Source organism: Vicugna pacos, chromosome 7 (assembly GCF_048564905.1).
Source record: "Vicugna pacos chromosome 7, VicPac4, whole genome shotgun sequence".
NCBI classification, from domain to species: Eukaryota; Metazoa; Chordata; class Mammalia; order Artiodactyla; family Camelidae; genus Vicugna; species Vicugna pacos.
In genome coordinates, this window is record NC_132993.1 from 2,346,899 (window position 1) to 2,367,380 (window position 20,482).

General features: G+C 52.0%; 1 protein-coding gene and 1 long non-coding RNA gene across 5 annotated transcripts in view; one reads left to right on the top strand and one right to left on the bottom strand.

Annotated features, from left to right (window-relative positions):
• Positions 1-5,908, top strand: part of LOC140697267 (uncharacterized) — a 25,512-nt gene extending 19,604 nt beyond the window's left edge. The window contains exon 2 of the long non-coding RNA XR_012074119.1: positions 2,198-5,908. This is a non-coding gene — a long non-coding RNA (uncharacterized lncRNA). The remainder of the gene's footprint in view (positions 1-2,197) is intronic.
• Positions 1,954-16,048, bottom strand: INSIG1 (insulin induced gene 1). 4 transcript variants are annotated; one of them, XM_072964098.1, is made up of 6 exons: positions 15,892-16,048; positions 14,847-15,258; positions 12,046-12,170; positions 10,793-10,959; positions 10,367-10,466; positions 1,954-2,346 (listed from the first exon to the last, which is right to left on the bottom strand). In XM_072964098.1, exons 2-6 carry the CDS (start codon positions 15,232-15,234, stop codon positions 2,275-2,277), a joined length of 852 nt encoding a protein of 283 aa, XP_072820199.1. In that variant the 5' UTR covers positions 15,235-15,258; positions 15,892-16,048; the 3' UTR covers positions 1,954-2,274. The 4 variants fall into 4 exon arrangements, with proteins under 4 accessions (XP_072820199.1, XP_072820197.1, XP_072820200.1 ...); XM_072964096.1 differs by having other exon boundaries at positions 12,046-12,272; XM_072964099.1 differs by lacking the exon at positions 1,954-2,346 and adding an exon at positions 4,813-6,676.
• Between the last annotated feature and the right edge of the window lie 4,434 nt (positions 16,049-20,482).

The window sequence follows — 20,482 nt, forward strand, 5'->3', positions numbered from 1 at the left end:
CTTGGGAAGGTGTGGGCAGCTCACATTAGATGTCCATATACCGTGCAGGGAAAGAAAGGGGTGTGTGTGTCGCCTTAGGAAGTTCAGGTGAAGCGGGTGAGTAAGCAGGCAGCCTCCCGCGCGCCTGGAGAAGTGACGGTTGTAGGAGACAAACTGGCAGAGGTGTATGTCTCCCGTTCTAGGGGCCAGAAGTCCCCAGCCGGGGGAGGGGGGCAGGCGCCCCCGGGCCTCTCCTGCTTGGGGCACATTCTGAGGCGCTGGGAGTGGGCCTTCCTTCCCTGTTTTCTGTGGAGGGGACACAGGGTGAAGGACCACACCGTCCTGGGGAACAAGCCCACGAGGAAGAGCCTTTGGATTAAAAACAGGAGGCAACGCTGTTTGGAAAAAGGAAGCTTTCCCCACCTTTTCTTCCCCTTCTCGAGGAGCCCAGGCCCTCAGGGAGCAATCACCTGTGATGCTCTTAACTGACAACCAAAGACCAAGTTCAGCTGCTGGATTTAAAACTCTAGGCTAAGCTAAGAATTGGGTTCGGAGCACCTGAGTATTTGACACCCTCCCTACCCACCCATCCCTCTCCATCCGAAAATCCTTTAGAATCCCTGTCACAAAGGATTGGGGTTACTAAGATGAAACAGAGACAGTGTCCCCAGAGAACTTTGTGTCCCCGGAAGCAAACACTAGATCTCCTTGAGGAGCAGGTGGACTCTAACATCAGGGCTATGGTTTTCAACAACCAACCGAGCAAATGCAGGTACCTGTGTACGGATCTGAGGAAACACAGGTTCCTTATGAGAAGCCCTTGGGCAGAGCTTTCCCATGCGTGCGGACTTCTAAGAGGACTTTGAAGTCTGTTTCTAGTTCTTTAAGGTGTAATGTGCGGATGCTCTCTCCTCGGACACGGGAAACGCTGAGGTGACCTTTCAAGTGACCAGTTGGCATGTTGACTTTTTTCTGGAGGCCAGCTTCCAAGGCCAGGTGACAGAGCCTCAGGACTGGCTGACTGGTCGGTCACATGGGGGGCTCTCAGATGCCCCCGGCCAGGCTCACACACCTCTGGGGCCACAAGAACTGGGAGCCGGGAAGCAACACATTAGGAGCCATGCAGACGTGATTCGAAGGGTTCTGTCAAGCCCACTCTGCCCTCCTCACCTTGGAATGTTTCTCAGGGCTTATCTGTCCACGCGCCCCCGCCCTCCTTGCGTCTTGGCAGCTAACGCGAGTGATGCAAAATCGGGGAGCGATCGAGGCCCACTGTTCAGTTGGCCTGGGTGCCGGGCCCCCGGGCGCGAAGTGGGGAGTAGCAGGGGTCTGGGTGCCGGGCCCCCGGGCGCAAAGCGGGAGTAGCAGGGGCCTGAGTGCCGGGCCCCCGGGCGCGAGGTGGGAGTAGCCGGGGCCTGGGTGCTGGGCCCCTGGGTGTGAAGGGGGAGTAGCAGGGTCTGAAGGCAGTCAGATGGCAGATGCAGCTCCCTCTCACATGTCGGAGCGTCCTGCCTGGAAGAGACAAGTGTAGGGATGTAAATGCACACTGAGAAGGCCGAGCAAGCCAGGGGGCCACCCCAGGCCCTCGGGTCGCCCTGGGTTGGCGGCATTGCTGCCTGGGGATGGCTGGCAGATGCTGGTACCAGGGCAGGGAGGTTGAGGGCGTGAACGATTCTAACCCCGTGCCCGGGAAAGCAGCTCGCCTCACCGGGGACAGGGCCTTGCATCTGTGACACAGTAACCCAAGGGCAGTAAGACCCTCGTCTGGGGGCTGGTGAGGAAAGTAAAGCAGTGTTGTTGTTGGAAACTGCGCCCGCACTAAAACTTTACTATGATTCACTCCTGGATTTCAGCACCAAAAAGAAAAAAGTGGGTGGCGGGGAGGCTATAGCTCACTGGTAGAGCACAGTCTAGGATGCAGGAGGTCCTGGGATTGATCCTCAGAACCTCCGTTAGAAAACAAACAACAACAACAAAAAATCATCAAACTTTACTTGGAGGAGCCCTCCTCCCGGCTATTCTCAGAGCTCTCATTTTATGAGTGACCTTAACAACCTTAGTTTCACAGCAGGTTGGCGATCACGCATTGGGAGAGGCAGCAAATACGACAGTGGGCAGCCAGAGTGCCTGCTGCCTGTCAGGCGACAGGTGCTTGAGAACGTTTGTTGAATGATTGATGGATGGATGAGTGAGTGATTTATCCCACATTCTTCCTCAGGCATTTGTGGACGAGGAGCTGGACCCTGAGGCTCGGGGAAGAGCAGGACGAAGACAGCCAGTCCTCCCCTCGGGGACTCACAGCTGAGGGCGGACCAGAGCACAGCATGGCTGGAACAGCCAGATGGGCCTTAGAGACTGGGTTGAGGTCTGAAGGATGAATGAGAAAAAACTATAATTTTACATGGAAAACCTACCTGAGAGAAGACACAGGAAAAACATGAAGAGCTTGGTTCTCGTGAAGAAATTACTTTAGTGGATGTTTAACTTCATCTTCCTCGACCGTCTCATGTTCCTGAACTGGAGAGTGTGCGTCACTGGAACAGCCAAGACCGTGGAGGACTTGTGAGACAGTGCCAGCGCCCTAGGAATACTCTGTGCATGAAAAGTGCAGTGCAGAGCTGTTTGCCACCCCAGCTCTGTCTGCAGTCACAGACTGGGACTGGAACTCCCACCCCGAGGGCACCATCTAGCCCTTCCACTCCTTCCAGAGCCAGTGGCTTATGCCAGCACTTGGGTGTTACAAACGTTCAGGTAAGACACTCTTCAGGGGTGACTCTTAGGGAGAAAATCCACAGAGCACTAGATTTGGGTCCTAGGACTTGGATGCAGGGTTAACACATCTTTCTTTGAATATTTTGGCTGCTTTAGGGATCAATATGAGGTCCTCCTCAAGGCTAATTTATTGCTTATCAGCCTGCCTCCTCTCTCAGGGCAGGCCTGAAGGTAGAGCAGTGGGTGGTGGGCCAGCTGCTTACTGCATAAGATAATGTGTTGGAGCTGAATTTTAATATCTTTATTAATATTTTACATTAATGCTTTCCAAAAATATATTCCTACTCTAAGACTGTATCTGCCAGTTACCTTGTTACAAAGAGATCATCAGTAAATGAACACTGTTAGCAGAAGTTCTCTTTTAGAACATGAAGTAGCAGAGGCGAATTCAGATTTGTTCCCGCTCCCCTCCCCTCTTTTTACACCAAGGTAAAACGAGTATCTGTAATTCGAGGGTGGTGGCCCCTGGGCACCAGATGATTCAGTTATGTCTAATTCAAGTCTTCAGACTAACTGCCAGAGACACTCCTCAGATGAGATCTCAGGAGCCTCTGAGAACCGGCTAAGCACAGCGCCCTGGTCCATCCCGAGTCCCTGTTCCCTCAGCCTCGCTCACACCGCTGACGAGGCTGGACAGGGAGGTCCAGTGTGAATTACATGCCTTCCCTTTAGTGAAGTGGGGTAATCCAGACCAGGAAAAGTCCAGGGAGCTGTTTCACTCTCCAAACTTACTCTGAAACACAGGCTTGGACTAGTTGGGCGTGGGCATTCCACGTGTTGGAGCCATGTAAATTGGATTAATCTCAGGCAAAATCAAGTCTGTGTGGTGAGGGCAGGGTACCAGCCCTGCATCTTCCGTACATAAGCAGGTTTGCGTCCCACGTAGGAGAAGCGTGTGGGCTTGGACTGTATTATAAAATGTACTAGGCAGAGTATAATCAGGCAGATTTCTCCACGATCAGTGCCATGGGCCCCGGGTGTCCTCCCTTTCCGCGGGCGCAGGGCTGCCTTCTGGGAAGTCTGTGCCAGGCCCAGCAAGTCAGCGGAGCAGGGGCCGCAGCTCAGGCCCAGCCCTGCCTTCTTCCCAGAGGGGTTTCTCTCTTAGGCTTCCCTGCCGAGCGCCTGCAGGAGGGCGGCTCCTGAGTACCTCTTCCCGGGAACCCTTCGCCTTCCCAGGTGCCCAGCCTCTTGGAAAGCCTCCCCAGGCCACTCCAGGTGCCACCCTGTGTGGTCCCTTCTCTAGAGAGAATGAAACAGCATGCACCCTGCCCTTTCTGGGCGGTGCCTTCAGCCTACTCCCTGGCTCGGCCCTGCGGGCCTGTTTCTGCCTGAGCCGTGATGAAAGCCCCACCCAGCGCCGGAGCGCGTCCTGCAGATCTGTGCAGAGACCGTGCAGGGAGGGCACCATGCAGGGTGGGGGGCACGACACCTTCCAGAGTCAGCTGGGAGGGCTCTCCACCCAGCAGGCACCCAGGGACGCGCGCCTCAGCCAAGATGCTGCCCCTCTGACGTGCTGGCTGTTACTCGGGGTCCCCGGAGGTGGTGGCTGTTACTCGGGGTCCCCGGAGGTGGCGGCTGTTACTCGGGGTCCCCGGAGGTGGTGGCTGTTACTCGGGGTCCCCGGAGGTGGCGGCTGTTACTTGGGGTCCCTGGATGTGCCGCTTGTTACCAGGGTTTCTGGTGATGCCGGCTGTTACTTGGTCAGGATGCTCCACCCTCTTCCTGGGCTGTTTGCTGGGAGGCTGGAGGGTCCTGCCCTCTGATGCCCCAACACACACACAGACCCTCCCCCCCAGAACAGGGAGAAGGGGCCCTTTCACTCTAAGACCAAGGAGAGCACTCCTGGGAGAGGGCAGAGCCAGGCCCTGAGGGGACTGGAGGAGGTTACACAGGGCTTCTACCTGTCACTTTAAACTGTAAGAAAAAAATATTTTCCCCAAGAAATGGTTGTACTGAAACAGTAAATTTTGAAGAGCTATAAAATATTCTTCCATTCCAAATTCAAACATCCTACACAGAGAATCCTCAACCCTTTTAAAGAAAAGCCTTTAAATACAATGGTTGGTTTTGAAACTTTAATAAAAGTAAAAAAAAGAATGCAAAAGAACACAATGCTGAAAACTTAGTATGAATGTGAATTTCACTAGATGTTCAAATCTGGTATAGTGCAAATTTTTTGTACTATTTTACATTTTACAAACTCAAATCACTTTGGCTCATATACTTGCTATGAAGTATCAGCAACAAAGTTTCTTCAGATCCGTATCTTTTGGCTACATTGTTTCCAACAGATATAAATTTATTTCCAGTTTAAGAGAAAAAAAATACTCATCCGTGCACGATCAAGTATATTTGATTCAATTACTGCTTTTATCTAATAACTTCTGGTTGTTCATAAAATGCTGACATGTTCACTGAAAAATCTTTTCGCATAGCTGATCATTCATTTTGGTTTTCAGAAAATGTATAAGGGATCACTGCAAAGTTTGGAATGATCCCACTTTCTTTTAAACAAAATTCCTCTAGGACAGATTAGCTACAGCAACCTAAAGTTTACTCCAGGATATTTTCCTCCAAACAAAAACCAAACCACAACCAGGACCACCATCATGTGAGTGGAGCCGCGGCCACCGCTCACAGCCACGGCGCCCGGCCCGCTGACTGCCGACTGCTGCTGTAAAGGAGTCTTTCATCAAGCCACTTTCACAGAATTTGAAACAACCAAAAACATTTGAATTGCAAAATACAAAAAGGTAAATTTGTAAGTAAAAATGACACGTTTACTAAACCCACAGAACTGGAGTATTTCAAAGGACCAGAGCTCAGTGGAGGGCAAACAACAAAGTAACTTCGCGGCCGAGAGAAATTATTGCTGGATTTGCCTCCATGCAGCACTGAAATGGAGAACCCTCCTTACCATCTTATACGTTAAAAAAAAATAAATATTTAAGAGAATACAAGGCTCAGATTGGTTTTCATATACATTGCACTTGAAGTTGAAGACCCAGTACTTGCAAGCTGGGTCTAACATGGTCTATGCCATTAAATGAATACATTGTGCTCACACGTCTTTGCGTATTTAGAAACACCAAATGTTTAATGCAGTGACATATGCACTCTTCTTTCTACAAGGCAATCACAGATTGCAAATCCTATAGGGCTGTGGGAAAAAATCGTCACCTCTGTCCCAAAGCATCAAAGGAACAGACGGTCCTGGCTCCTAAGACTGAGACACACGGCAGACAGTGGTTTCCTCCTGGACGACTGGGGCTTCTGGGTGGACCGCAAACGGAGGTGGAAAGTCCAGGACGTCACAGTGCAGGACGAGGACCCCTCACGGCCCAGCCGCAGTCAGATTGTCTGCACGAAACCCTGGGGGGACCGGGAGGCCCGTCCTGCACCGTGACGTGCACAGCCGCGGGAGCCCAGCCTCCCTACACTGACCCCCTGCCACCTCTTTTTTCACACAACCCTATTTTTAAAAATCTTTTGGATCAGTAATATTCCTATAGTACCACTCTTCGTCTCTGTAAGCACCATCGAGCTACCCCCGGGGCACCGGTACGAAACCAGAGCTGGTAGTTAGGCTTCAGTTCGAGGCCCTGAAGTATGGCAACTTGTTTTAATAACGAATGAAACCGAATCCTGGGGACCCTGTGGCCGGCGGCCCAGCTCTGGCACCTCCGGGGCCGCCGGCATGGCAGTGCCTCACCGCGAGCGGTCCCTCCTCCCGCCCTGCTGTTCCAGAAGAGATGCCACCTTCTCTAGGGTCGCCTGCACAGTCAGCCTAGTCCACATACATCATTGAGGAAAAAAGGGAACCTTTGTCACAATCTAGTCTCACAGGTTTTCTTCCCAAATCTTGCGATTCTTCAGGATCAGTGGCTTTGAAGACTCAATCACTGTGTGGCTTTTCAGGAACACCCTATGTGCGAAAAGAGAAAAACAGCAAGAGAAAATTAACACTAACTGTAAACACATTCTAACTAGCAAGAAAGTGGACCCAAAAAAGTGAACGGTGAAAAATTCCCTTGAATGGGATAAGATGACGTAGACAAGAAATGCAGAACAGCAAACACAATCCGACAACCCCAGTGGGATGTCCTCCCCGGCCCAGGCCGGAGCCACCTGTCCACTGAGAGCAGTGAGGCGGGCGGGGCGCAACCCCCAAGCCGAGTGGCAGCCTGGGGCTACTGAGAGCACAGGCTAGCCCATCTGCTCACTCTGCAGCCAAAGGAGCACCGTCTCTTCTGTAAGTCGGTTTGTCTGGGGAAAGGGAGGTGTTTGCCACAGACCAAATGAACACCTGGTTTCTGCCATAACTCACCCTACCAGCAGTCTAGTGAGACAGACATCTGAAGCAGATCTCGCTCCAGAATGCTTTCACCGACAGAGCTTCACAGCTCAGAATGCGAGTCCACACTCGCTTCTCACCTGACCTGCACCTGTTACTGCCCTCCAGGCCCTGCCCAGTCGATCCCCAGAGGACAGCGGTTCACTGATGGAGGGGCAGGCCCAAGATCAGATGGCTCTCCTGAGGCCACAGAGCAGCGGAGGGCAGATGCACCTCAGGGGGAACCTTTTCTCCTGACGCAGTCTTTCCTCTTGCTTCTCGAGGAGGTGGAGGAGCCCTGGTCTACAGACCAGCCACGCTGCGAGCTGGGGGCTGGTTCCTGCCCTGGGGCGCTCGGACTCTGAGGAACTGACAAGCTGACTCCAGGAGAGCTGCCCGAGAGCAGCACCCACACAGCATCTGCTTCCAGGACGGAGGGCAGAGAAGGCCATGTGGTCCCGAGACCCGAGGTTCCAGTCCCGCTCTGCAACCATGCAGCGGGCGGGGCAGCCTCCCAGACCTGCCATTTCTCCACCTCCAAACTGCTGTTACAGGATGAAATCAGCTGGCAATGAAATGTTTAGCACAACACCTCGGGTGTAGCCAGTGCAGCCCTCAAAACCGATAATGTTACTACTACCTTTAGCTGCTGAATCTCACACAGAAACAGCAAATTCAGCTCCACCTGCCCGGGAAGCAGGGCTGTAACCTGGCGTCCCGGGGCCTGGGCTCCAGGAAGCAGGGCCACACTCCTCGCTGGGGCAGCTGGAAGCCTTACTTTTTCTGACAAAAGGCTTGAAGCTACAAAGTGCAACGAATACAGATTCTGTAAAATGATGTTAAGACTCAGACTGACAGCAAATACTGCACAGGAAAAGCTACTCAAACCACCTAAGGCCAACTTGTAGGTCTGGGGCCTGGCTACCTTGAAGTAATTACATTTCCCTTTGAGGGCAGGAACCATAGTCATGTGACCAGAGGAGCATGAGGGAGCCTGACGCAGCGGCATGTGGCGGGGTGGGGGGCGCGTCACCAGGTAGACCAGGAGCCTCACACCCCACTGGGCTCGGCCAGCTTTGGTCAGTGTTGACCAGTGCCCACCCCGGTCTCCTCACCTTCAGACCTTCATCTCCTCTGGTCTGTCACCTCCCATCACAGAAGCCCTACTTGGTGAAGATGCCAGTTTTAAACCAAGAATTCATTCTTAAACGCTGCCCCTAATACACCAGGCCAGTTGCACTTTCCGTGTGAGGGCCACAGGGAGGGCTACACTGGGAGCAAAGGCCTGCGTGGGCACAGCCCGAGGACACCGAGCCACTGACTGGGTTTTTAGGGTGGAAATAATTTTCAAATTCCGAACAAAGAGTAGAGCTCACTTTATAAGCTGTTAATTTTTTTCATTTCTTTGAAAGATGAAAATAAGGACTTGGCTGAAGCACCCCAACTCCTTTAAAAAGATAATGTTTAACTTGCTCTTTTTAAAGACTTTCTCGGACAAGAAAGATGCTTTGTCATAGCCCAAACTTTCAAGACTCCACAAAACTGTGGTAAGAGGATGAGCATTTCTAAGGTTAAAAGTTCCGGGTCACAAATACAAAAACGTGCAGGGCACACTCCACAATTTGCTAGATTCTCTACAGTGCTTTCAGGAGAGATTCGATCACAGACACTTTGAGGGATGGAAGAAGAAACAAAAAGGCAGACACCAGGCTGGACAGAGGGAGTTTTCCCCAATTTTAAACAATAAAAACGATGAAAAAGCTTAAGGAGAATTACAGCTATACCAACTATCTGTTTGAAGTGATATTTAAAAACTTTCAACCATCTTTTCAAAAAACAAAAATGTCTGCAAGGGATAGAAGGATGGCTGACGAAACTCCCTCCCCGCAGAGTCACCGTCAAAGGAGTGACCACACCGCTCTCCTGAGTCTCCTTCCCCCCTCCAGGTGTGGGGAGCTTGTGCGTGACATGAAGCTTCCACCTCTATCAAAAAGATGTGCATTTACTGAAGCTGGCTCAGAGCCCTGCATCGTAAACGTCTAACAGTGCAGCCCAGCCGTCCTCCCAAAGGTCTAACAACCAACTGGCTGAATGTCGTCTGTTTTAAGTCTGTGAAGAGTCACGTGCTTGGAGACAGTTCACCCCTGAAGCCTGACTAGAAGCCTTCCACTGAGCAGCACTGAAACACAAACCTCAGACCAACACGGTCCCTGCACTGGCTCGTCCTACCCTGAACCAGCGCGGTGGGCGCCAGGAGAGGAGCCGGCGCCTGGAGGGGCCGCTCACGTGCCCCGAGGCCGCGTGACCACAGTGTTTGCGGAAAAAGGGCCAAGTCCTCTGACTCATCGGGGACGCGAGAAACAAGCTTTCTCAGTGGAGTCTTGTTTTGGCGGCAGATCGTCAAGGACTACAGAGGGAGGGAGGGAGGGAAGGACGATCCACACCCACGAGCCCAGGCAAACCACTACGAATTCCGCCCTCTGAACAGTTTCTGTTTCTGTGAACGGCCTAGGAGCCTCAGATTCAGCTCTCACGAGCATCAGCCGGCACAGAGGAGGGACCAAGACAAGTTTCTGAAGAAGCCCAATCGAGAAACCATTCCTCTCAGAGGCAAATGCTTAGTTCCTTTTTCTCGTAAGACTACAGCTTCTTTTTTGGTTCATTTTATTTAAGCCTCTGAGTCAGTCTACTTGAGACAACCGTTAAATAAACGTCCACATTTCCTTCTCTTTTACAGAAGTGCTCACGTGCTGACCTTTAACTCCAGAAAAGAATGACTAAGTGATCTCTGACTCTGTCTGGCTTCCTGGCTCCGGGAAACGGCTCGGTGCCTGTGGGTTCCCCCTTAGTGAGCCAGGCCACCCCCCACCCAGGTCCTACGCCCTTCCCTGGTATCGTCTGCCCCGCGTGAAGGCAGGGAGGGAACTCATTATAAATGGTTCATTCAGCCATTTCAGTTGCCTTTTCCCGACAGTTACCCCGGGAGCAGCAGCTCAGAAGAGCTGCTGAACGTGTCTGAGCCGTGAGGGCGGCGCCAGGACCCTAGTTCCCATCCAGCCCTCCCTGAGTTGACAGATCCCTGAATCCCGGAGTCTGTATAACTTAGCAAAGAAGTTCCTGGGCATTGTCCCTATTAAAAAAAAAAAAAAACAAAAACGCGCTTTTCTGAATAATTGTTGCTACTGAGTCTCAGCTAGGCACCAACCAGTTCTAATGTGCTATGTAAAGCAAGCGTCTCAGGCTAAAAACCAGAGCCAGCGCAAAGGCGACAACCTCACATACCATGGCCAGTTGCCGCCCGATGTTTCCCACTGTCACGCCTCCCGAGAAGAAGATGCAGGGCAGCCAGGAGCGGATGTAGAGGAAGTCTGGGGATGTGTACCTGGAGGGAGAGGGAGACGTGAGCCCGCGCAGCCGGCTCCCCGGCGCCCGCTCCGCCAACAATGCCTCAACGCTGTGTCCACCGTGACTGCCTGGTTTTCCTCCACATCAGGTGTGTTACATCCACACAGGTTTCCTTTATGCTTACAACCTTTACAGACAGTGCATTTTTAACACGTGGATCAATGACAAGCAGTGTTTCTGAGAGTTTCATGCCTAAAGTTATGTCACTGGACACAGATAATACACCCCAGCCTAGTGGGCAGTCCTAATAAAAGTCAGGTAACAGCTTCCAGCTGGCGGTGACGTTTGAGGGCACGTGCTTACTGGTAGACACCGTTGTACACCAGCAGCTGGGTGATCAGAGTGGCGAGGAAAGCGATGGTGATCCCAAGGCCGAGGCCGCTTCTTGAACGGTCGAATGTCCACCAAAGGCCCAAAGACAGGGCCGCTAGCGTCAAGGAGAGCTGAACGTTATTGGCAAAATCCAATTTCTGGTGACACAGAGTTAAGGAAAAGTTTAATACTTTTTAATACAACCAAAACCAAACAACCTCCAGGGCCGACGCGTCTGCACCACACAGCTCTCCATCCACAGAAGCTGCCCGATTAGCCGCAGAAAGGCCTTGCTGGACACAAGGCTGCCTTGCCATGATCAAGATTACAAGGAACTCCTCCGGCACCACTGGGTCAAACTCGACTTTACAAGTAAACTTTCCGAAAGCCACACAGAAAATTCTACAGGGATTTCAGCCACAAATCAACATATTTTACTAGCAAGTCTTCTATAGTTCCACTTTTACTTCTTTTTTTATTAGTAATTTGAACTGAGCAAGCACGGTCTTCGCCCCACATATGCAAGAAGCAGACACCTCATCACAGTGGCCTTCACCACGACACAGCTGGTGGACACACAGCTGGCTTGATCACAACACACTTATCAACTGTGAAAAACAAATCTGTCAGAGCCAAGATATCTTCTAATACTCCTTTTTGACATTTTCATCATTAAAATTGGAGTGGAGCAGATTTAAGAAGCAGTAACTCTAAAAATGCCTTTCTCCAGGATTTAAAAACATAATCTAGCTGTACTAAAGGAAACCGTAAATCTTTTGAGACCTGGTAACCTATGGCCCATTTTCTGAAAGCTGCACTATGTACATTTGTGTAACGCTGTCCACCTAGGTGTGCCCAGCTGCGCCCTCCGTGCTCACAGCCAGGCTTCTCCTCAACCTTCTGGAAGACACAGCTCCTTACTGGGCCAAGGAGCCAGGTCTTCACAATGGAAGTATGTTTAAGGTAGAATTTACAGAACAAAGTCCAAACCAAAAAGGGAGGAGAGTCGGGGCGTCCGCTCTGGTCCTGGTGTTACTGAACTGTTCCCTGAAACGAACTGAAAGGACTCCAAAAACCACTCTTAAAACTCTGCTTAGAGCAAACTGGGCAACACACTCTGAAGTTACACTCGGAAGAAGACTGTCCAAGTCACCAGGAGGGTAACAGACATTTACTATAAGTAACGGAACACCCGATATGTAAGGCAAGACACTGTCCCGGGGGGCACAGCCACGGAAGGATACGGCACTGGCGTGGTTGATGCCGACGAAGACCGCCACGCAGCGCATGACGCTGGCCCACTCCCTCTTGAACTTGTGTGGCTCTCCGAGGTGACTGTCGATGCAGGGGTAGAGGAGGCCGACCACAGCTGTGCGGGAAGGAAGGGGCGGCGTCAGCGCTGCCAGCTTAAAGTGACGTGGTTTCCACGTGGCAGCTACTAAACCACTCCTTTTCCTAGAAGATTTACCAGCTACGGTATAATATTCAAATTTAAACAGATTTTATGTTTTTGTTCTCCTTGAGTACTAACAACAAAAAAACACACTGTTTTGAAACATTTAAAATTAAAACGCAGTTCTTTGGTTTGAACCATGGAAGGGACAGAGCAGGGGGTTCATTACTCACTTACAAAACACTCAAACACCTGTGCAGCTGGCCTTGTGTTTGTGTCAGTGTCGTTCCATTTTACAGTGCAGAGGTGAGCGTCCACCAGTGCCATGAGGCCACAGCACAAGATCTGACATTCCTCAGACTCGCACCAATTCTGGGCACCTTTGTGTTGCTCTGACTTTGCCCTCTGGGTCACAAAAGCCACATTCCCAGAGGGTGGCCCTGCACTTGACGGTTAATGGGTTACAGCATTTTCTGCAGGAGCCCCTGAGTGTGCCCTGGGCATCACCCGTGGGGCACTGGACAACCACGCTCGGCGGTCCCTGAGCCCAGGCACAGGAACAAGGCCTCGCTCCCAGTTCACCTGGTGGAACCTGGCTCTTCGTGTTTGTTTCCTCGTGTGTAAAGTGATGAGGATTATGTAACTAGAAGACAGAGGAGGAAGAGCTTGCCGTGGTCTGGAATAGTGAGCAAGTTTTCCCAGAAACAGGATTCTAAAGCATGAGAGTTCACAGAGAATTCAGTCAGGGCAGACACTGGCATTCCATGAGAGAAAATGGAAAAATAAAAGCAAGAGAGAAGAGGGCGCGTGGTGACTGGTGGGGTGCAGACCGGGGGCCCAACTGTGGACACAAACTCACTACATAAAGTCGCCCAGGTACTGCGGTTTGAGCCAGGCAGGAGCTACACCTGGTGTCCACGAAAGAGGGAACCATTTTAGGTTCCTGAACAGAGAAAGAAACACAGTTTCAGCCAAACATTTGATGAAAGATTCTGTCTCAATTTCATATTACATTTTATCAAGTTCTAATTTTTGGCGTTTCGGAAAATGGAATCAAACAATTCTGTAACTTTAGTCACTACAACTTAATCTTGCCCTTAAGGTTGAAAGCTAAATAGGTGGAAATGTACTAAGGAATTTTTCCCTTATACTCTTAACTGATGGTTAAAAAAAGGAAGTAGGGTATGAGCAATTGTGTTTCAGATATCCCTGGAATTCCTTGAAGCTTCAATTACAAAGATAGCCTAAACTAAAACGGTTCAGTGGTTTTAAGATCAAGTTTCTGATTCAGAGAAAGAAACTACTGTGCCAAATGGGGTGAAAAATAAAATTCTGCACTTAGATCTGCTTCTCAAAAACTATTCTTAATAGTATAACCTTATACTTAGAATTTAGAAAAACAAAGCAGGATGCTGTCTTTCTGAGAACAAAGGTGGAAACATTCTACCCACTGCCTGGTAAGCACAGCACCCCTCCCCTCATGTGTCCTGGCTGGAACACAGTTCTCCAGCTCCAAGTCTGGGGCTTCCCTGCTGTTTGGTGTGAGTCTGCCCAGAAGGCAGCATGTTTCTACAGTGCAGGGGACACACCCAGACTCCATGGGGGCGGCAGGTAGTTATGAACAGCGAGCCACTCTGCTGTGTCCCCTTGGCCATGGTTGCTTAACCTGTCTGTAATTCAGTTTCTACGTCTGTAAAATGGAGCTATAGCAGAGGCCTGCTGTAAGGACTAAAGCAGAGCACATAAAACACAAGGTAAGCCGTCCGTGACCATCAGTCACAGAGCACACAGGAGGGTGCCCCTCCTGCAGTACTGCAGTCACTTAGGTCCGCACCTGTCCTGCCTGCCGACCACGGGATGCCCCACAGGGGCTGGTCTGCTCACTCGGTACTTGAAACAGCAAGCACCAGACAGATCAATGAATGCTGTGCGTGCAGACAAGTTCTAAGTGCTCTTCTGGGCCGAGATCATTTTGGCATTTTATAAAACCGGCCAAAAAACCAAGAAATTCTACTCAAAAAAAAAAAAATCCACCTGTTCAGTTTATAGACTGTTGATCCTGGGTTGTGTTTTGTGGCTGGCCGAGTGTACTAAGATCTAAACTCTGAACAGGGGTTCCTTTTCCCTACCAACGTCATCTACAGGGCCCAGCAGTATTGGGAGGAAAGCCTGGCTTTGGCCACGTTCACTGGGCCATCCCGAAAAAGGAAGTGAGGGAGGCCAGCAGCTCTGCCCACCCAGCCCACGTGACGGTTTGTTTTCAGTCACCCAGAGGTGTAGCGTGTTCTTGGGGGCAGCCAATCGCACTTCAGTCCCGCCGCTCACCAGTTCCGCCTGCGGCCAATCCAGGCGGCGCGCTTAGGATGACAGCTGCGGGGCTCCCCCAACGCTGTCCTCAGGGCCAGGTCAGTAGGAGGGAAGGACCTCGGCCAGCCTGGCACAGACAGTTCTTGCCCCACCTTGTGTCCATCCCTGGGATTCCCCTGGCCTCCAGAGACTAGCTGGGAGGGTCACTGTCCTCTCCTTCCTTCCCTAAACACGGTCACTGGAGATGTACACTTTTCCTTTGTGGATGGTCCCATTTTCAAATAAATGGTCCTCAAAGGCTGAAAAACATTCTTAACCAAACATACGTTTTCCATTTCTACTCACCAGCCGCCGTCCCACAACAGGGAGGAACCCACCAGGCAGAGGAGAAGATGGTGGCGATGACCTCCTCAGGGAACAGGGTGACATTTCTCTGGACCTGCAGCAGGTTCAGCACCAGGGCCAGGACGACCCCCACTGAGAACAGCACCAGGCTCCTCTGCAGCAAGTGGTGGTGCCAGCTGTGGCCCCCCAAGCCAGAGCTCTGAGGCCCGGGGGCAGGGTCAGTGCCCCCGGCACCGTGGGCCACCAGCAGAGAGGGGCCGGACACTGAGGACGTGGTCATTTCTCCCACTTTGGTCTCCAGTCCTCCGGCACCGGCCCTCAGGTGGCTTCTGTGCTTCACGCCCTTAGCACAGGGACAGCTCCAGAGGTGGTCGTCCAGTCTAGGCATCAGCCACCAGTCTGACGGGCTTTCCTACAAGAAAAAGGGGTGGAGAGGTGGAATCCCCATCAAGTTCACTTCCAAAACACACAGCAGGTCCAGGTCCAGGTCCAGGGAGGCCTCTGCCCAGGTTCATTGCCGGCACGTCCAGGAAAGCCCTCAAGTCCCTCAGAGAGCGGGTTCCGCGGCAGCCCACGGGCAGGGACCACGGGGACAGGACTGCAAGGACACTGCCCACACGCCCCACCTTGAGGGGTGCACAGGCTGCTTTCAGCGGCAGCCAGGTGTTAGGTACACCTGAGTGTTAACGTCCTGCGGCGATGCCCTCTCCGTAAGCCCTGAAGTTCTGGCCCGTCCAGTCCAGAAGTTTTCCAGACCTCGTCTGTCTGCAGGAGGCAGAGCCCAAGTTGCTGGGGCCCTCCTGGACGGAGAGAAGCACTAGCCGGGCCAACACGGGCTTGGGGGTGCAGCCCCCATCTCCGAGGCTGGGGCTGGGATCTGGGCATGCGTTCAGGCCCGAGGGTTGGTGCCGAGGGCCCCAACGGAAGGCCGCCTGGAGGGGCGGCTGCTAGGAGTGGAGGCGCCGGGACCCCGACATCCCCGCCCGGCCCGCCCCCGGACCTCCCCACCGCCCCGAGCCCGGTCCCCTTGCCGAGCCCCGCATACCTGGCCGAGGGGCGCCCGCCCGCGGGCTCGCCGACGGAGGAAACCGCAGAGGAGTGGTCGCGGCCCAGACCGCCTGGAGTTGGGCCCGCGGCGTTCGGCGCGCGGCGCAGCTTATAAGGCAGGCGGCGGGGGTCCGGCTCACGTGACCCCGGTCCGGCCCGCCGCCCCGCCCTCGCGCCTGGAGGCGTGGCCTCCGCGCGCCCCGCCCCGCCCGCGCGCCCGTCCGCTCGGGGTCTGGTGAGGCGTCCGCGGCCAATCGGGGGCGGGCGGCCCATATGACGTCATCACACGCCACCGCCGCCCCGCGCCCGGCGCGCTGGCTCGGGAGCGCGGACGGGCGGACGGACGGCGGGCTGGCGGCGCCGGGCGGGACGGCCGGGGCTCGGGGTGGGCGGGGGCCGGACGGAGGCACGGACGGCTGGGGCTGGTCGTGGCTGGCGGGGGCGGGAGGGGACGAGCGGGGCCGGCAGAGAGCGCCCCTGGGTCGGGCGGGAGGCGCCCCGCGCAGGTTCCGCCCGGACGGCGGCGGAGGGCGATTTCCAGCCCTCGGCAGCCGCGGGCCTAGCGTCCGCGCGGGCTGCACACCTTGGGTCCAGATCCTCGCCCAGGCGTGGCCCGTTCGTAAGCTTCCCCTTGGGGAAGGCCGTCCGCTTGGTCACTCTGCACCTGCGTGTCTCCTGATGATACTCCGAGCTCTCCTCCACGTCCCGAGCCTCCGGATGGTCACCACGCCTGCTGATTTCAGGCAGCTTCGTGCAAGCAGTGACCAGAAGATGCTGGCTCGTAGTCAGGACCCGGAGACAGGAGTTGTTTATTACGTGTGCAAGGATGTATGTCAGACACGAAGGATGTTTCATGTCTCCCAGACCAGAGTGGTTCAGAAACCTTTTTTTTCACATAAGACCCTTTGTAAAAATGTAAATGATAGAAGTTTCATTCATAAAGTAATGTCTTCTAGTTTCTAATTGCCTTTCCTCCCATTGGAAAACAAACCATGGAAACCAGTCAGGAAAAATTAAGTTTTACCTTGTTGATGTGGTATATGTGTATCCTGTTTGCTGCGTGGGCCACGCCACCTAACAGGAGGGCAGGCCCCACGCCAACTGAAAACCCACATCTTGTTGAGCAAGAGCACATTGTTTAAGGTGTGTGTGAACGACGATAGAGAAAGTCTGGTCTTTTGTGGTGGTTGCGGGGAAGCAGAGACTGGGGCGATGTTTGTGCTCTCAGTAGCAAACCTCACGGCCAAGAGACCCCGCAGGTTTAGGCAGCCTGAAATACCACGTTGTGTGGCATTTTCAGCATTAGGGTTTGTCGCTTTATGCCCGAAGTTTAAAAAAAAACAAAACCCTGAAACATCTTCTTGAGGTATCTGTATTTCATTCTGGAGGGAGTTGCGGGGGAGGATGGACAGGAATTTGTAATGGTACCCAGGAGTCTTCACGGATGAGTAATGCTTGTAGTGGATGTGTTCTCTTTCCGGAACCGTAATGGTGTTTCATTAGGAAACATGGAAAGCACTATGTAGAGATGTTTGCCTTGTTAGTTTGTTACTGTTCCCCTCCCCCTGCCATCAGTACCAGTTTCTCTTTTCTGTCACCTCCACCTTAAAGACCAGACACAGCCTGGTTGTGTGGATGTCCCATCCCCAGTACATGATGCCAACCTGGCACGAACTTAATCTGATCTGTGAAAGCATAAATTAAAAGTGTCGTCACTATGGATTAGAATAGAAAACTGCTCAGGAACGGTTATGTTCAATCAAGACAGCATTTGCTAGCCATGTGCCTTGTCTTCATTTCTCGAGCATGACCCAGACAAAGCAAGAGTGGATGGAGAGGAGGGGTTCCATCTTCAGCTCTGCCTGCAGGTGGACAGAACCAGGCTTTCCTCTCTGCCCCATTCACTACTCTGTACTTTGTTCCCCAAAATTCAGAGCAGTTTTAACTTCAAGGAATCTGGGTCTTGGCCGTTATCTCCACTCCACCTGGCATGAGTGCGTGAAGAAATGTGTGTGTGTGTGTGTGTGTATACACGTACTATCACAGTAACATTGGAACTTTGCGGTAGCAAAAATATAGAAAGCTGTCCAGCTATCAGCCGATAGGATGCTGGCTAGACAAGAGATGGCACACTGTATGATCATGTAGATAACAGGATGGGTACTGTGTAGCTGAGAGTCAGTCCAGCCACCAGAAGCCTGTGCTGGGTCTCCACTACCACGTCGTCAGCCTCAAGTCCCGGACAGTCTTAACCTGTTATGTATGCTACAAATTGAGCTCTTAACCTCATAGAGATCCGTGTACATCACAGCCTTGACCCTGAAGTGTAGGCATGTCATGGATTCAACTGGGAAACAGCAGAAAATGCAGGAAGCTTCTCTTTAGCATGTCTGCTTTCAAAACCTGGTTTATCCACACAAATGGAGCCCCGTAAGCCAGGGTGACAGCTCTTTGCTTTTGTACTGAGCTGCCATGTACAGGGATTCCTGACAGCACAGAAATCAGTGTATCTGTCTCCTGGGATCTAAGGTGGTTTTCTTCATTTTTGTCCCCTGCCATCCTGCCCAGCTATGCAGACCCAGCATCCTTCGGTTCTAATACCCCTTGTGTCCAAGTGCATACCTTATAAAAGGACTTTGTGGGCTCCTGTGCTGTCTGTCTGCAATGTGGAAGAGAGCTGTCAGTCCGTTCGCTAACTGGCGTGTTGAGGTCTGCTCACTCAATTACCCTTTCCCTCTACCTGAGTCCATGTTGGTACAGGCAGCCTCTGACTCTCCATCCCTCTTGTATCCGCGCTGAGACTTTATGAACCAGGGGCCCCCCGGGCCATGCAGAGGCCCTGTGGACCTGTGGGAAGGTGGGGGGGCTGCCTGTGGGCTGTGTTCTGCCGGGTCCCTGCCGAGGGCTGTCAGCGTGGCCCCAGTCTCAGGCAACGTTTGTCACTGCCTCCCCAGGTGTGTGTGGTTTGCCCAGATGCCTTTGGAGTCTGGTCCCATGAATGAAATCAGTCCAGGGGAACAACGTGGAAGGATTTGAATTTGCTCTCTTGGAGACCGCAGCCTCCGTAACTGAAACCATGTTCAAATGTTTTGAGAGTTTGAAATTCCATTATCTCCAGCGAGGCTTTTATTGATGTAGTTTCCCTAGTCAATGTGGGCTCTCTGTTAAACATAATGAGATCTGTGCTCTGCAGCCCCAGTTGGTTACTCTGAGCTAAGTGTCTGGGGAAGTGTGCTCATGAGGGTACCATTTAGTTCTTAATTGTCCTGCTCTGTATTAATCATTATGGATGTGCTATTGCACAAGGAGTGTTTCCTGTTGTTTAGCAACTAAACCCAGTGCCGTGACTTCTCCCCAGTCACTCACTGACGTAACAGTACTCACTAGCTCGTTTAGACACAGGTGAGTCCTGGGACTGTGGTGTGGGTGGTGCGTGTTCTAAGGACTTTTGAGATGTCATGTGAGCAATCTACTGCCTTAGTCTGTGTTCCTACTATCCTTTTCATTATAACGTTAATGACTTTATAATATTTTTTAAAATAGGGTAGATGGTTATACTATTTGTTAATAGAAAAACATCACATGCTCCTTGTAAAACATTCAGAAAATATGGAAAAATATATTTTAAAAGGTCCCATCCCCCCACCTAGGGACACTTAGTGTAACTTTCTGGGGAGTGTATTTCCAGATACTTTCCATATCATGTATATGCGTGTTTTTAAAAAATGCAAATAGGAGTGTACTTGGTGTGTAGTAGAGCTGGTCCTTTGCAGAGCAGGAATGTCTTTCGAAGCCAATCAGCAAAGACTGTGCCGTCCTTTTTTTTTCTCTTTGCTTTTTTGTTTGTTTGTTTTTTTTAGGGGAGAGGTAATTAGGTTTATTTATTTATTTTTAAGGGAGGTACTGGGGATTGAACCCGGGACCTTGGGCGTTATAGCATGCACTCTACCCCTGAGCTACACCCTCCTCCATATCATCCTACTTTAACAGCTTCATTGAGATAAAATTCACAAGCCGTGAAGTTTACTCATTTAAAGTGTACAGTTCAATAGCCTTTAGTATTATATCCACAAAGTTGTGCAACCAACACCACAGTCAGTTTGAGAACATTTTCATTGATCCAGAAAGACACTGTGTGCCTCAGCCGTCACCCTCCTTGCCCACCCCCAGTTCACCCTCCCGGCCTCCACTCCCCAGCCCTAGGCAACCGTGACCCCTTTCTGGCTGTGCAGTTTCCCTGTGCAGTCTGGTTACGGTTCTGGAGTTCTGCATGAATGGGAGTATATAACCTGTGGTCCTTGTGTCCAGCTTCTGTCCCTTAGCGTCACGTTTTCAGGGCTCGTCTGTATCGCGTGTCAGTCCTTCTTCTTCCTGGTCAAGTGACGCCCCATTATGTGGAGACAGTCACATTCTGTTTACCTGTTCACCAGCTGATGGACCAGTGCGTTGTTTTCCCTGTTCAGCTGTGATGAATAATGCTTCTACGAACGCCTGGTGTGTGAGTGTCTGTGTGGGCACGTGTTTCCACGCCTCTTGGGCAGAGCTGCCGGGAGTGGACCTGCCCGTCACGTGGTAACTCTGTCATCATG

Bases quoted from the DNA above. Each gene is read 5' to 3' on its own strand.
- INSIG1 (XM_072964096.1), bottom strand. From the start codon at position 15,234: ATGCCTAGACTGGACGACCACCTCTGGAGCTGTCCCTGTGCTAAGGGC. The intron at 12,273-14,846 runs GTGAGTAGAAAT...ATTATACCGTAG, and splicing joins CTGTTGTGGGACGGCGGCTG to CTGGTAAATCTTCTAGGAAA. The intron at 10,960-12,045 runs GTATCCTTCCGT...CTGTGTCACCAG, and splicing joins GCATCAACCACGCCAGTGCC to AAATTGGATTTTGCCAATAA.